The following is a 13,935-nucleotide window of genomic DNA, read 5'->3' on the forward strand; positions in this document are numbered from 1 at the left end:
CAAAAAAAATATTGTCCTACCAATAAAACTGACCAATACAAGTTTCCACACTACTATGACTGTATTAGTTTAAAACAGAATGAAAGGAAAATCCCATGTGTATCTTCCCAGATTCCATCACACGGCAGCCACTCTGAGCCACCTGACAGAAAGGACCGACAGCCCCTGAGAAACAGTGGCAAGGGTGCTCTGGCAGCCCACATGAGGGAGTCCTACCTTCATCAAGTGCTTGTTGACCCATTTGGTGAATGTTTTCTTCTGAACCCGGTCTCGCTCATCTGTGAAGGAAAGAGAAAGCACCAGCTTAGCACTACTCAGGCACAAGTCCCCATTCCCCTGCCTTGCCCACCCTCCGCAGTTTCTCCAGGACTGCTTTAAAAAGGGTGATTTTACCCACAGAACCAGGAGACAGTGACTTCTTATTAGGAAGTTCTGGCCTACCTGAACTTCCTCTTTGGTCCTGACCACGTTGTTACTTTACAGATCAGATAAAAATCACAAGCCTCAAAAGTCATGTTATGGCAACACCTCCTTGTAAAAACAATTTGAGCAGTGAGGGGATCAGAGTGATTCCCTGCTTCCAAAAGGCAGAAGCTGTGATCACCGGTGACAGAAGAGGTGGGGAGGCCTCACTCTTCATACACCACTCTCACCACTCTGCCTCGGCCACGCTCTGCAGCCTCCCACTCCTGCCCAGCACTTCCTTCTTCCCAACTTCCCCACCAGCCAGACTCTTAAAGCCCCAGTTTACCTCCCCTGCACATCTCATTCTTCCTTTTCTCTCCTAAGTAGTAAGTACATAAGCAAACTGCTTTCTCAATTTTTCCCCATCTTTAACAGAAACAGGACTGTTCCCACCACAACCACTGCTCCAGAGGCCCTGTTCCGAGGAGGCCCCACTTTCTTGTACTCCTGCCAAATCCCGAAACCACTTCCAGATCACTTAGCCAGCAGTCCTCCCACTTTTATATTTATCTGAAGCCACAGCAACCCACCCTCTAAACCACCTCATTCAAATCATCCTTGCTGTCACTGACCATTCCCTCCTGACTGTCCCCTTCCACAAGGCACGTCTATCTTCATCTTTCCTGAACAACTTGTTTCCCACTTACTCTCTCCACATATACGTCAACATGTACGCTGGCAATGCTTCTCAGCCTGCGTGGCTCCACTGACCTTCACTTGCAATTCATATCCAGCTACCACACTGATCATCCTGGGTTTTATTCACAATTCAGCAGGTATCTTTACCAATCTCTGATATTCCCTAATCATTCTCAATTTTTCATCACTCCATTTTTATTTTACAATATAAGAAATTCTAATATTATCCCAATTGGTGGTAGACGACATGGTTAAGCAACTTAAAGCTGCCCTCACTATTCCTCCAGGGATTCTCACTTGCCTAACCTCATATTACTGTGTTCATCCTGACAATCTCCAAACCTTAATCACCACCACTGCTTGACTCTTTCAATTCTTCTCTAAGTCAGAGAACATTTTAGAAGAAAACTGCAAAGGTGTATAACTCATAACTAATAACTCACACAACATTTAGTGAGATTCTCTCTCTATACTGCCCAGTAGTAAAAGTCACATAGCACCATCCAAACAATGCCAACGTGCTATCTCCATCCCAGGCAAATGCACTTATCTACACTCTTTTCTGTGCTTGTTGTCATTCAATAAGTAATCCTCATCTTCGTCTCTGTTTTATCTTCATATATTTCTTTTCATCCTTGAAACCTTTCCTGTTTTGCAACAAACAATTATCTTCCTACTACAGACCATAGAACTAAGGGATGGATCTTAGATGTTAACTAGTCTAATTTTCTGATATATGAATCCCTTCAACAACAAAGAATCATGTGTTCGGCGTTGAAAGAGCTGTCCAGGTTGGCACCGCGGCTCACTAGGCTAATCCTCCACCTGCAGCGCCAGCACCCCGGGTTCCAGTCCCGGTTGGGGCGCTGGTTCTGTCCCGGTTGCTCCTCTTCCAGTCCAGCTCTCTGCTGTGGCCCGGGAAGGCAGTGAAGGATGGCCCAAGTGCTTGGGTCCCGCACCCACATGGGAGACCAGGAGGAAGCACCCGGCTCCTGGCTTCGGATGGGCGCGGCGCGCCGGCCGTAGCGGCCAGTTGGGGGGTGAACTAACGGAAGGAAGATCTTTCTCTGTCTCTCTCTCTTACTATCTAACTCTGCCTGTCAATAAATAAATAAATAAATAAAGAGCTGTCCAAATTTCACATATATCTACAATATTCCTGATGCTTAAAAACCTAACAGAGAACTCACAACCTCATAAAGCAATATAGTAATTTAGCAGTTCTATAAAATGCCATAACATGCATCCTTATACACCCTACATATTGGCTCTCATTTAGGACTGCTAGAATTTTTTTCTTTTTAATTCACATGTATCTTTCACTTAACACTTTTTTTTAAAGTATTTAAAGGCAGGATTCTTCTTAGATTTGACCACTGTCATTTCAACATATTTTAGATGTTGACTCAGCTATTCAACATCTTCATCATCCTTCAAAGCCCAAGACACCTGCAGACTGAACCAGAACCAGTTTGTAACTGGAGTCTCATCTAAATCACTGATACTTCGCTCATACTGTTTATTTTCCATTCTTGGCATACTACTTCTCTCCCTTGCTACCTTTCCAAATGTTATTTACTCATGAAAATCAAACTCCTTCATTCACTTATTATTATTTCAATATTTCTTTATTAAGGAATTAGCTGCCAAGTCTTTCAGACTCTAGCAATAGAAATAGCAAAGTCACAGTCCTCACATATTAAAAGAGATGACAGCATAGCAAAAATGAGAAATAACTTCATTACAACAGATAAGCACAGAGTGCTCAAGAACATGAGGGAGAGGGTGGGCATTTGGCATAGCAGTTAAAACACAGGTTGACAGACCTGCTTCTCATGTCAGCAGGGTGCCTGAGTTCGAGTCCCAGCTCAGATCCTGATTATAGCTTCCTCCTACCCTGGAAGGTCATGGTTCTAGTAGTTGAGTCCCTGCTACCTACATGGACAACCTGGATTGAGTTACAGGTTCCTGGCTTTGGCCTGACCCAGTCCCAGCTACTTGAGTGAACCAACAGAAGGGAGATCTCTGTCTCTACCTTTCAAACAAACCAAAAAAAAATTTTTAAAGATGCTAAGAGAAGGCCGGCGCCGCAGCTCACTAGGCTAATCCTCCGCCTTGCGGCGCCAGCACACCAGGTTCTAGTCCCAGTTGGGGCACCAGATTCTGTCCCAGTTGCCCCTCTTCCAGGCCAGCTCTCTGCTGTGGCCAGGGAGTGCAGTGGAGGATGGCCCAAGTCCTTGGGCCCTGCACCCCATGGGAGACCAGGATAAGTACCTGGCTCCTGCCATCGGATCAGCGCGATGTGCCGGCTGCAGCGCACTGGCCGTGGCAGCCATTGGAGGGTGAACCAATGGCAAAGTAAGACCTTTCTCTCTGTCTCTCTCTCTCACTGTCTACTCTGCCTGTCAAAAAAAAAAAAAAAAAAAAAAAAAAAAACTGTGGTTTAAAAAAAAAAGATGCTAAGAGAAGTGGATAAGCTTCCCTTCCCTGTGTCAGAAAGGAAAACAAGAGATTCATGAAAGTTTCCCAGAGGACTGACTCTAACCTTAAAAGATGAGTAGAAGTTAGCACAAAGAGAAGGGACTCAACAAAGCTGCTATAGGAAGTTACATCTATTGCAAATTCATGGAGACAAGAAAGAGTTTATGTTCAGAGAACTGCACAGAATTAAGGATGGTTGAAAGATGGGATGTTTATTAGTCATGAGATTTTAAACTAGATAGGATGAATTAGGCCTAATCATGACTTTTCATGACAAGCTAAAGAGCTCAAACTTTATCCTGTAGGTAAACAGAAGCATTAGAAAAATGGAGAGGGGCTGGCGCTGTGGCGCAGCGGGTTAATGCCCTGGCCTGAAGCGCCGGCATCCCATACGGGCGCCAGTTCGAGACCCGGCTGCTCTACTTCCAATTCATCTCTCTGCTGTGGCCTGGGAAAGCAGCAGAAGATGGCCCAAGTCTTTGGGTCCTTGCACCCACATGGGAGACCCGGAAGAAGCTCCTGGCTTCGGATCAGTGCAGCTCTGGCCATTGTGGCCATCTGGGGAGTGAACCAAAGGATGGAAGACCTCTCTCTCTCTCTCTCTCTCTCTGCCTCTCCTCTCTCTGTGTAACTCTGACTTTCAAATAAATATATAAATCTTAAAAAAAAAGGGAAAAGAAAAATGGAGAATAACATGATGGAATCTGTATCTGAGAAAAATTATTCTGGCTCCCATTCCTGGCAACTCCAGTTCTCAATGGTCTCTTCGTCCTCAAAACTGTTATGGTACTCAATCATTTAGCACTTATATAATTGTATATAGGGTTCTAAGCTGTTAAGATACTTATTCTTACATCATCAGTGAAATCAATAAATCCTTGAAGAAGGAGATCATGCTTTACTTTTTGTATTTTCCACAACTTCTAACAGCTGAAAACTCTATAGAATAAGACCTAAACAACAAAATAAAAACTTTTTTGATGGGCCAATGTATGATTAGAATACTGGTTAAAGAAACAGAAAATAAAATCAAAACTGAGCTACCTACAAAACTGAGTTACCTACTTACAGTTCAATGTGTAAAAATCCCAACACCACAGTATCACTTATGCTCAAATGTGTAGCCATGATGATAACTTGAAGAGTTAACTAAATGTTTTCATCAATACCAGACCCACCATGATTCAGTATATTAATTACTCTCATAACCAAAAATAGTCTCATTCTACTTTTACAAAATTTTCATTCTGAAGACATAAGTTTTCTCTCTTGATTTTCTTCATGGGAGTTCTCTTAATTTAATGGTATATATTTTTGCTGTAGGATCAAACAATAAATAGATGGAAAAGGAAAATGCTAACAGATTTTCTTTTCAACTAGTCAGTATTTATATATAAAGAGATGGAATTCACTCGATTTCTCTTTAGTCCACTCCCTAATTTCTTTCATACCTTAAGATGTAAGTGGTCCAGCTAAGTCTTTTTAATTTTATTATACAGTTATTCACTTCATCTACCAAGCTTTTGCATGAGGTTAAGGCACTAGGGGAACCTGATAGTTCCATATCAATCACATTTTCAAAAGCTAAAAAACTGACTTTGGATTCTGGGGGAGGAGGTCCAAGTCTTTTTTCTGAATATTATTAAAGGCAGCACAATTGTAGGCTTGTCCCAAGACTAGCTGGCCTATTACAGCTAGGCCATAAGCTCCTCAAAAGAGAGTTTTTATATAGAATTCCATTGGTCCTAAGAACCGGATGGTCCTGTTTTAGTATCTTGAGTTGATAGGCCCATCAATTGCAGGAAAAGTTCTTTCCTGACCAGAATAAGAGGACAAGGCAGTGCCTGGAGTTTAATTTTACTATTTTAGCAAGGAAATTCATTAGGGAAGCCAAGAAGCAATCTTAACTATTCTTTCTTTTTTTTTTTTTTTTAATTTATTTTTTTATTTTTTTGACAGGCAGAGTGGACAGGGAGAGAGACAGAGAGAAAGGTCTTCCTTTGCCGTTGGTTCACCCTCCAATGGCCGCCACGGCCGGCGCACCAAACTGATCTGATGGCAGGAGCCAGGTGCTTCTCCTGGTCTCCCATGGGGTGCAGGGACCAAGCACTTGGGCCATCCTCCACTGCACTCCCTGGCCACAGCAGAGAGCTGGCCTGGAAGAGGGGCAACCGGGACAGAATCTGGCGCCCCAACCGGGACTAGAACCCGGTGTGCCGGCGCCTTAAGGCGGAGGATTAGCCTAGTGAGCCACGGCGCCGGCGCAATCTTAACTATTATACAGACCCTCAGAATACTCAAAATAGATCAGAGTTTCAAACTAGTACATTTTAGGTTTGGCTCCCTACACATACCTAAGTCCCTAATTTAGTTCAAGGCTCAAGCCAAGATCTTTCTGCCTTACACTGAAGGTAGAACTCAGAAAGTACCCTTATATGAGAGAGGAAAATAGTCAATGAAAGGGTGATATTTATTTTAATGTTTCTTTTTTTTTCTTTTTTGAGAAGCAGAGTTAGACAGTGAGAGAGAGAGAGAGAGAGAGAGAGAGAGAGAGAGAGAGAGAGAAAGGTCTTCCTTCCGTTGGTTCACCCCCCAAATGGCTACTACGGCGGGTGCGCTGCACCCATCCGAAGCCAGGAGCCAGGTGCTTCTTCCTGGTCTCCCAAGCGGGTGCAGGGCCCAAGCACTTGGACCATCCTTCACTGCCTTCCCGGGCCACAGCAGAGAGCTAGACTGGAAGAAGAGCAACCGGGACAGAATTGGTGCCCCAACCGGGACTAGAACCCAGAGTACTGGTGCTGCAGGCGGAGGATTAATCTAATGAGCCGCTGGTTTCTTATCAACATAGTCCCACCAAAGACTATGAACTGACATCAGGGACCCCAACTGCTTGCTGGGAAATTCTTAGATTTAACTCCATGAGGCATCAATGGCGTATTAATCATTTGTGGGTTAACTGAATTAGAAGAATTTAATAGTTGTTTTCAACTTTATTAAGACCTCCACCACAGGTTTCTGGGCACCAAACTACTATTACCTACCCTAATTTTCTTTTAGTTTCACTGGCAGAGATGTTCCTCCATATAACTAGGTCAGATCATCCACCTTTTCAAAAAAAATATTTATTTATTTATTTGAGAGGCAGAGTTACAGAAAGGAGAGACAGAGAGGTCTTCCATCTGCCAGTTCACTCCCCAAATGGTCACAATGACTGGAGCTGGGCCAATCCAAAGCCAAAGCCAGGAGCTTCTTCTGGGTCTTCCAAGTGGGTGCAGGAGCCCTAGCACTTGGGCCATCTTCCACTGTTTTCCCAGGCCATTATCAGGGAGCTGGATTGGAAGTGAAGCAGCCAGAACTTGAATGAATGACAATGTGGGATGCCAGCGCCATAGACAGAGACTTAACCTACTATACCACAGCACAGGCCCCTCCACCTAATATCTTTTTTTTTAATAAAAAAGATTTATTTATTTATTTGAAAGTCAGAGTTACACAGAGAGAGAGGAAAGGCAGAAAGAGAGAGAAGTCTTCCATCTGGTGGCCCACTCCCTAATTGGCTGCAATGGCCGGAGCTGTGCCGATCTGCCAGGAGCGTCCCCCTGGTCTCCCATGTGGGTACAGGGGACCAAGGACCTGGGCCATCCCCCACTGTTTTCCCAGGCCACAGCAGAGAGCTGGATTGGAAGTGGAGCAGCCTATATGGGATGCCAGCGCCTCAGGCCAGGGTGTTAACCCGCTGCGCCATAGCACTGGCCCCTTCTCCACCTCATATCTAATCGTACCTCTCCCCTTCTCCCTGGAAACCTGAATCCAATAATTATCCCCTCACTGTGTACCTTCCATATCTCCCCCTCCACTGGTTCTCTCCCCTCAGCTTCCTGGACACGTATGACAATGCTCATGCTCCACTTCCTCACTCCTACTCACCCATGTGGCTTTAACTTCCAGCCCTACAAATTCACTGAAACTGCTCTCTCCACAGTTGCCTGTCACCTCAATGGATAGTTTTAAGTCCTATCTCATGGAAATTCTCTGTAGCAGAAGATACTGATGATCATTCCTTTACCTTTCAAATAGCTTATATCTGAGACTCAACTCTACCCTAGTTTTCCTCCTTCTTTGGTTGTTCCCTCTCTTCTGCCCACCCCTTAAATGTCTACTCAGCCCCAGCTATCTTTTCTTTTTATTCTGTTGTCTTAAGACAACTATGGACCAAGAATCCACTGATGAATATGGAAGGGAGGTGTTCATGGACCACCTAAAACTGCATGCAAAACTGTTGTTACATGGGAGGTGAAGAAATTCATAGTTTTCCAAAAAGTCAGGAATAGCTATTCTCTACATTCTCCCAGAATGATTTAATCTACTCTCATGTTTTTAACTATAACCTACACACTAATAATTCCCAAATCTATTTCTTCAAGTTTGGCCTTTGTCCCCCAAACAACTCTCATATACCCAGTTGCTTTCTAAAATTTTCACACTCATTTCAAACTCAATTTTTTGGAAATAGAATTCTTTTTTCTCTCCTTGTTTTCAGGTTTCCTTGCTCTAATCCACCCTTCTTCATTGCTGTCAGTAAGTTTTCTGGCAAGACTGATCTTGTTACTGGTCACCTTAAAATCCTTCAGTGAGCCTTTTATTCTCCTAATAATAATAATAGTTAACATCACTGAGCACCCACTTATGTGTTAAGCACCTTACATATATCCTTTCAAATGCTCAACAAACCTATAATGTAGTTATGGCCCAAGATCATGAGGTAAATAATAAAGGTAGATTTGAAACCAAAGCCTGATGACTCCATTCAGAAAAACATTCACATTCACTCTTTAGCTTGGGATATAAGACCCCTGATATGATGTTTGCCTGCCACTCATCCTTCTCTACCCTTCCATAAAATTCGAACTTCTAATTAAAAAAAAAAAATCCCCAAGTGGGTCCATGTCTTTGAACATTCTATTCCCTCTTGGTGAAATGTAGCTCTCCCTCCCTTCTCTGGCTACTCATCCTTCAACACTCAACTCAATTATCCCCTCTTCTGGGAGCTTTTCCTATCCCTTACACACACTAGCTGAGATGATTATTGAACAGTATCACTGTTCATTTGTTTATCTGTCTCACCATACTAGGAACTCAAGAAGCATAGGCCAGGCCGGCGCCCCGGCTCAATAGGCTAATCCTCCGCCTGTGGCACCAGCACCCTGGGTTGTAGTCCTGGTCAGGGCGCTGGATTCTGTCTCGGTTGCTCCTCTTCCAGTCCAGCTCTCTGCTGTGGCCCAGGAGTGCAGTGGAGGATGGCCCAAGTGTTTGGGCCCTGCACCCCATGGGAGACCAGGAGAAGCACCTGGCTCCTGCCTTCGGATCAGCGCGGTGCGCCGGCTGCAGCGCGCCAGCCACAGCGTCCATTGGAGGGTGAACCAATGGCAAAGGAAGACCTTTCTCTCTGTCTCTCTCACTGTCCACTCTGCCTGTTAAAAAAAAAAAAAAAAAAAAAAAAAAAGAAGCAGAAGCATAGGCCTAGCATCAAATGAAGGCCTGCGTCATGATCCAACACTGTCTACCCATATAGTCCCAGAGCATTAGGAATAATTCAAAAAGCAGATGAGAAGAAAGTGTCTGCTTTGCTTTGCTAAGGGACACAAGAAGCCCAGAAGTACCTACCATCTTGAAATCTAAAAAGGATACACTGAAGCTGACAGAAGGGGAACATGCCTGCTCCATAATCTCAGGATGTTCACAGTGGCAGAGACCAACAAGTTAATAATTAACAATAACACTAAGAAAACATACTAGATACAAGTTGTAAAAAATAATACTGACACACAATTACAGAGTTGGTTAATTCTGACAGAAATAGGAAAAGAGTTCTTGGAAGGGATGGTATTTGAACTATATTTCATCTTAGTCAAAAGGCCAAGAAGCAATTGGTATGGGAACTAAACCTTGGATCACAAGTTTTTGGTAGCTGGAAAAGGGGTTAAGGAATCCCAGATAAGAAAAAGCACAGTGATTAGGAAACATGTCAGTATAGAAGATGTGTTTTCAGGAGTGGTAGGCCCCCCACACATTTAGCAATGTATTGAGAGACAGCCAGCAGGATCATCTAACTGAGGTCCAATCCCAGAGGACCCAGAAAGCCAGAGCAAGGGAGTGTGTACTTAATTGAGTAGACACAGAGATTGTACAGGGGGCTGGCACTGTGGCGTAGTGGGCTAAGCCTCAGCCTGCGGCGCCAGAATCCTATATGTGTATTGATTCGAGTCCCAGCTGCTCCACTTCCAATCCAGCTCTCTGCTAGGCCTGGGAATGCAATGGAAGATGGCCCAAGTGATTGGGCTCCTGCACCCACCTGGGAGACCTGGAAGAAGCTCCTGGTTCTGGATAGGCTCAGCTCTAGCTATGAAGGCCATTTAGGGAGCAAACCAGCAGATAAAAGATCCTCTCTCTGTGTGTCCCTCTTTCTGTGACTCTACCTCTCAAATAAATAAATAAAATATTTTAAAAAGATATTTTGTACTAAAATTTTCTGAACCAGAGTGTATTTTAGGAAGATTAATCTGTCCATACTACACTAGAGACACACTAAGAGGTAGAGGAACAGGTTAGAGCATACTGTGATAGAATAAGAAAGGCATCTAGGAGCCTGAACTAGAGGAGAAGCAGAAGCAAACAGCAAAGTGGACAATCAGATCTGCATGGATAATGCAGAAGCAGAAACAATAGCCCTTAGCTGGTAATTAACTGCTAATCTATTCTCAATTATTTACTAGATGTGGGGAGATAAGGAGAGTTCAAGTTAATTCTAAAATTCCCAGCCAGAGCAATTGGGAGGAGAATGGTACCTCAAGATAATGAAAATAGGAGGTAAAGATCTGGCAGGGTAGGTTGGGAAAAGCAAAGGACAAATAGAGCATTAGCAGAATCTTGTAGACAGCTAGAATCTTAGGTTTAGAATTCAGAAGAACAGTCAGAATTAAGATACAGATTTGTAGTTAACAGTTGATAGCCGAAGCTGTGGCAAGTGGAGCAGATAGACTATTTTAACAAATCTTCCAGAATTACCATTTGATCCACATCCCTCCTCTATTCAAAATCATTAGTGACTTTAGGGACTCCCAGACAACTAGAGGATCATACTCATATTCAAAGCTCTCTACAACCTTATGAAATTAAATTCTCTTTTTTGGTTATTTGGAGGAGACAAAGATAGTATCTGGCCTCTGACCTGAGGAATTTATGACTCCAATGGAACTCAGCTACAACCATTCTAATCTCATTGTTTCCAAACACACCTCTCTCCTCCCTTTGTTCACTTGCCCCCCCCCCCCCAATTGGAATTATCTACTCCCTTTTTGGCTTATCTAAATTAGAGACTCCCTTCAAAGTCCAGCTGAAATCCCATTCCTACCTTTTAAGCCTTTCTGGCCATGCTTGCCACCTCTAGATGTGCTGTGGAACTTAAAAGTTTAGTCAGTTTACTTAGCACTGAGCATATAATACCTATTGTTGGCTATCTCTGTATTGAAGCCCTATTTCTCTCACTGAACTGAGCTCTTCAGAGTCAAGCTGCATATTTTAAATTTCCTTAAATATCCAACATTTAGGTTAACAGTAGGTAATCAAGAATACTCATTCATTTAACATATACTAAGCACTCACTGTGTGCCAAGGTTATATTTAAAAGAACACACTGAAATAGTATGCTCAAAGTCAAACTAAAAATTGATCTCCACTGATCCTCTTCAAAGAGCAGGGAGTCCCACTCAGCTGTCTCTTCTATAGCTATAGCTTTCCTAAATTCTTGACACATCTGGATGTCACTTAATGGTCCCTATATAAGCTCAAAGGACATGAGGTAAACTGGAGATCAAGCAATTAAAATATGCTTTCTACTAATGTATGATAGCTGCACCAGCATTACAAATGATTCCTATCTTCAAAGGGCTGCAAGTCCTCTTTAGGATCGACTTTTAAGATCGACTTCAATATTCATTGCCTTCACTACATATTAAGCACTGTGCAAGGCCTGCCTCACAGTATTTAACTTAATCTTCACAACTCTATCAAGTATATATTATTTATCCTCATTTTATAGTTTGGGAAACCAATGCTCTGAAAGGCTTATTAGTAATTTTCCCCAAAAATCACACAGCAGGTGATAACTTTGAAATTTAAACCCAGGTCTTTCAGACTCTAAGTCATGGACCATTATATTGCACAGTCTCCATGAAATTATTACAAGGCAACACAATATAGCCCTATATAATCAAGGGAAAATGAGAGGCATAAACTATACTTATAATAGAGAATCAGGAAAGGCATCTATCACCAAGGTTTGACACAGGATGAGATCTCGGTAAGGATTGAGAGCTGAGATCTTAAGGAAGTGACAACTTTACAAACTTCAGTGCAAAATTATAAGTTTATCTTTCTTCTTAGGAAAACTTTATCTTTACTAATGATAATTATTTGGACTACTAGGAATCAGAGAATACAGGACTGAAGCTAGATCAAGAAATAGACCCAGAGTAAACACAGCACAAAAGAGACACAGACATGGAAGGAAGGAAAGAAGTGCAATAGTTTCTATTCATTGGACTATTACATTCAGAAAAATTAAATATTTCATCGATACAAAGGGACACAGGGTTTTAAGAGCCCCCAAAAATCATATTCAGAGTGATTTTGATAAAATGATTAAAACATTATTAAAAAAAAGACACCTAGTTTCAGAGAAGTTAATGAATTTGGACAAAGTCACACCCAGGCAGAACAAGGTTAGTCAGAACTTGGATTTCCTGGACTCTAGCACATGGTTTCTACATTTTTATGATATTCATCTCCCCTTCTCTAAGTGTTATCTACAAAATGATGAACTTGGATTAGGCCAATGATTCCCAAATACCAATTTGTAAATCAGCCATATCAAAATCAAATGGGAAGCTTATAAGAAAGTACAAAGTCAAGCAAACAAATGCAAAATCTGTATCTCTGTTCAAAAGGCCTCCCCTTCCTCACAGTGGTCCCATACGTCCTGTTGCTAGCAGAGTTTGACTAGGCTCATAAAAGGGAGGGGTACCCTCTCTAGCCACCAAGGCATCTCAGAGAGAAACAAAGGTTATGCAAGCAAGTCTTTGCTTCAGCAAACTAGGTGTGCATTCGCGTGCCTAAATTTGTACAGGGAGAATGGATGAAGATTGGCACAGAATTTTCATTTTATATACATTTCACATTATATTACTACCACAATACCAGCTAGCATTTATGAACTGACTATATGTAAAGCAGGGGCCAAGTGCTTTAATATCTACTCCCAATGATTCTATGAGTTAGGACCTATTTTAATCACCTTTAAAAAATAAGGAAATGGAGGCATAGAAATGCTAAGCGATTTTTCCAGTGCTAGAATAGCAACCCCACATAGACGGTAGACCTCAGAGCCCATTTTCTTAACTAAAAGGCTGAAGTGCCCCTGGCTGATTAAATGTGGTAGGGTGAACTGAGGGTATATTTTGCCCTGCCTTTTTCAATGAAGATTCTGTACTTATTTACATCCCTCTGTTCGTTTCAGGAAAAGGATCCTTTGGCTATCCATTGATATCTCAGCATTTTCAGTCCCAGGGAAGAAATCTCAATGATACTTATAAAGGAAAGATAAAAGATTTCAAAAGAAAACCTGCCCCTCCTGTGCCCCAAGCATTATTATCATCATATCAGTTTTGTTTCTCAAAAAACATTTAAATATTTGGCAGCACTGGCCTAGCAGTCAAGGAGACAGGATCAGAACTTTAGTTCTGCTTCTCTCCCTTCTCTGAGATTTCTTCTAAGGTCTCTTACTGACCAAAGCAGCAGCAATTTCAACTAGTGAAAGTCTGCCTGTCTGGTTCACAATTTCTTCCACGTGGAGACTCACAGTACAAAATTAAAAGACATTTGATTATCAATCTAGTAGTTCCCAAACTTAGATCTTACAGAGCTATGCATTCCAAATAAATCAGAAAGCCTAAGGAAGTTGTCAACTTTTTATTTTGCTAAAGAGATCTACAAACTACCATCAAATAACAATCCTTTCATAAAATAAGAGTTTTTTTTAAACACACAAAAAAAGTAGGAAGGGAAATTTCAGAATAAAGAATAGTGCTTTAAGTTCAGCTTTAAGAAAGACACACCACATTTTTTATCTTTTTTTTTCCCACTTTACTGAGAATTGCTAACTGATGTCTCAGTCCAGCACCAGTCTATATACCCTACAGTTTGGAATGAAACCTATGGCTCAAAGGGTTTAAATGCTGAAGGCCACAGAAGATTATTTAAATGAAGTCTTCTCTCTTATCTAAGTCGCAGCTA

The 13,935-nt window shown here is 42.1% G+C and overlaps 1 protein-coding gene across 17 annotated transcripts in view; it reads right to left on the bottom strand.

Annotated features, from left to right (window-relative positions):
• MACF1 (microtubule actin crosslinking factor 1) overlaps positions 1 to 13,935 on the bottom strand; it is a 407,445-nt gene that overhangs the window by 250,400 nt on the left and 143,110 nt on the right. For all 17 annotated transcript variants that reach the window (XM_070078713.1, XM_051857940.2, XM_051857938.2 and 14 more), the window contains one exon: positions 217 to 278. In XM_070078713.1, coding sequence (XP_069934814.1) covers positions 217 to 278 — 62 coding nt within the window. The remainder of the gene's footprint in view (positions 1 to 216; positions 279 to 13,935) is intronic.

This window comes from Oryctolagus cuniculus, chromosome 7 (genome assembly GCF_964237555.1).
Source record: "Oryctolagus cuniculus chromosome 7, mOryCun1.1, whole genome shotgun sequence".
NCBI classification, from domain to species: domain Eukaryota; kingdom Metazoa; phylum Chordata; class Mammalia; order Lagomorpha; family Leporidae; genus Oryctolagus; species Oryctolagus cuniculus.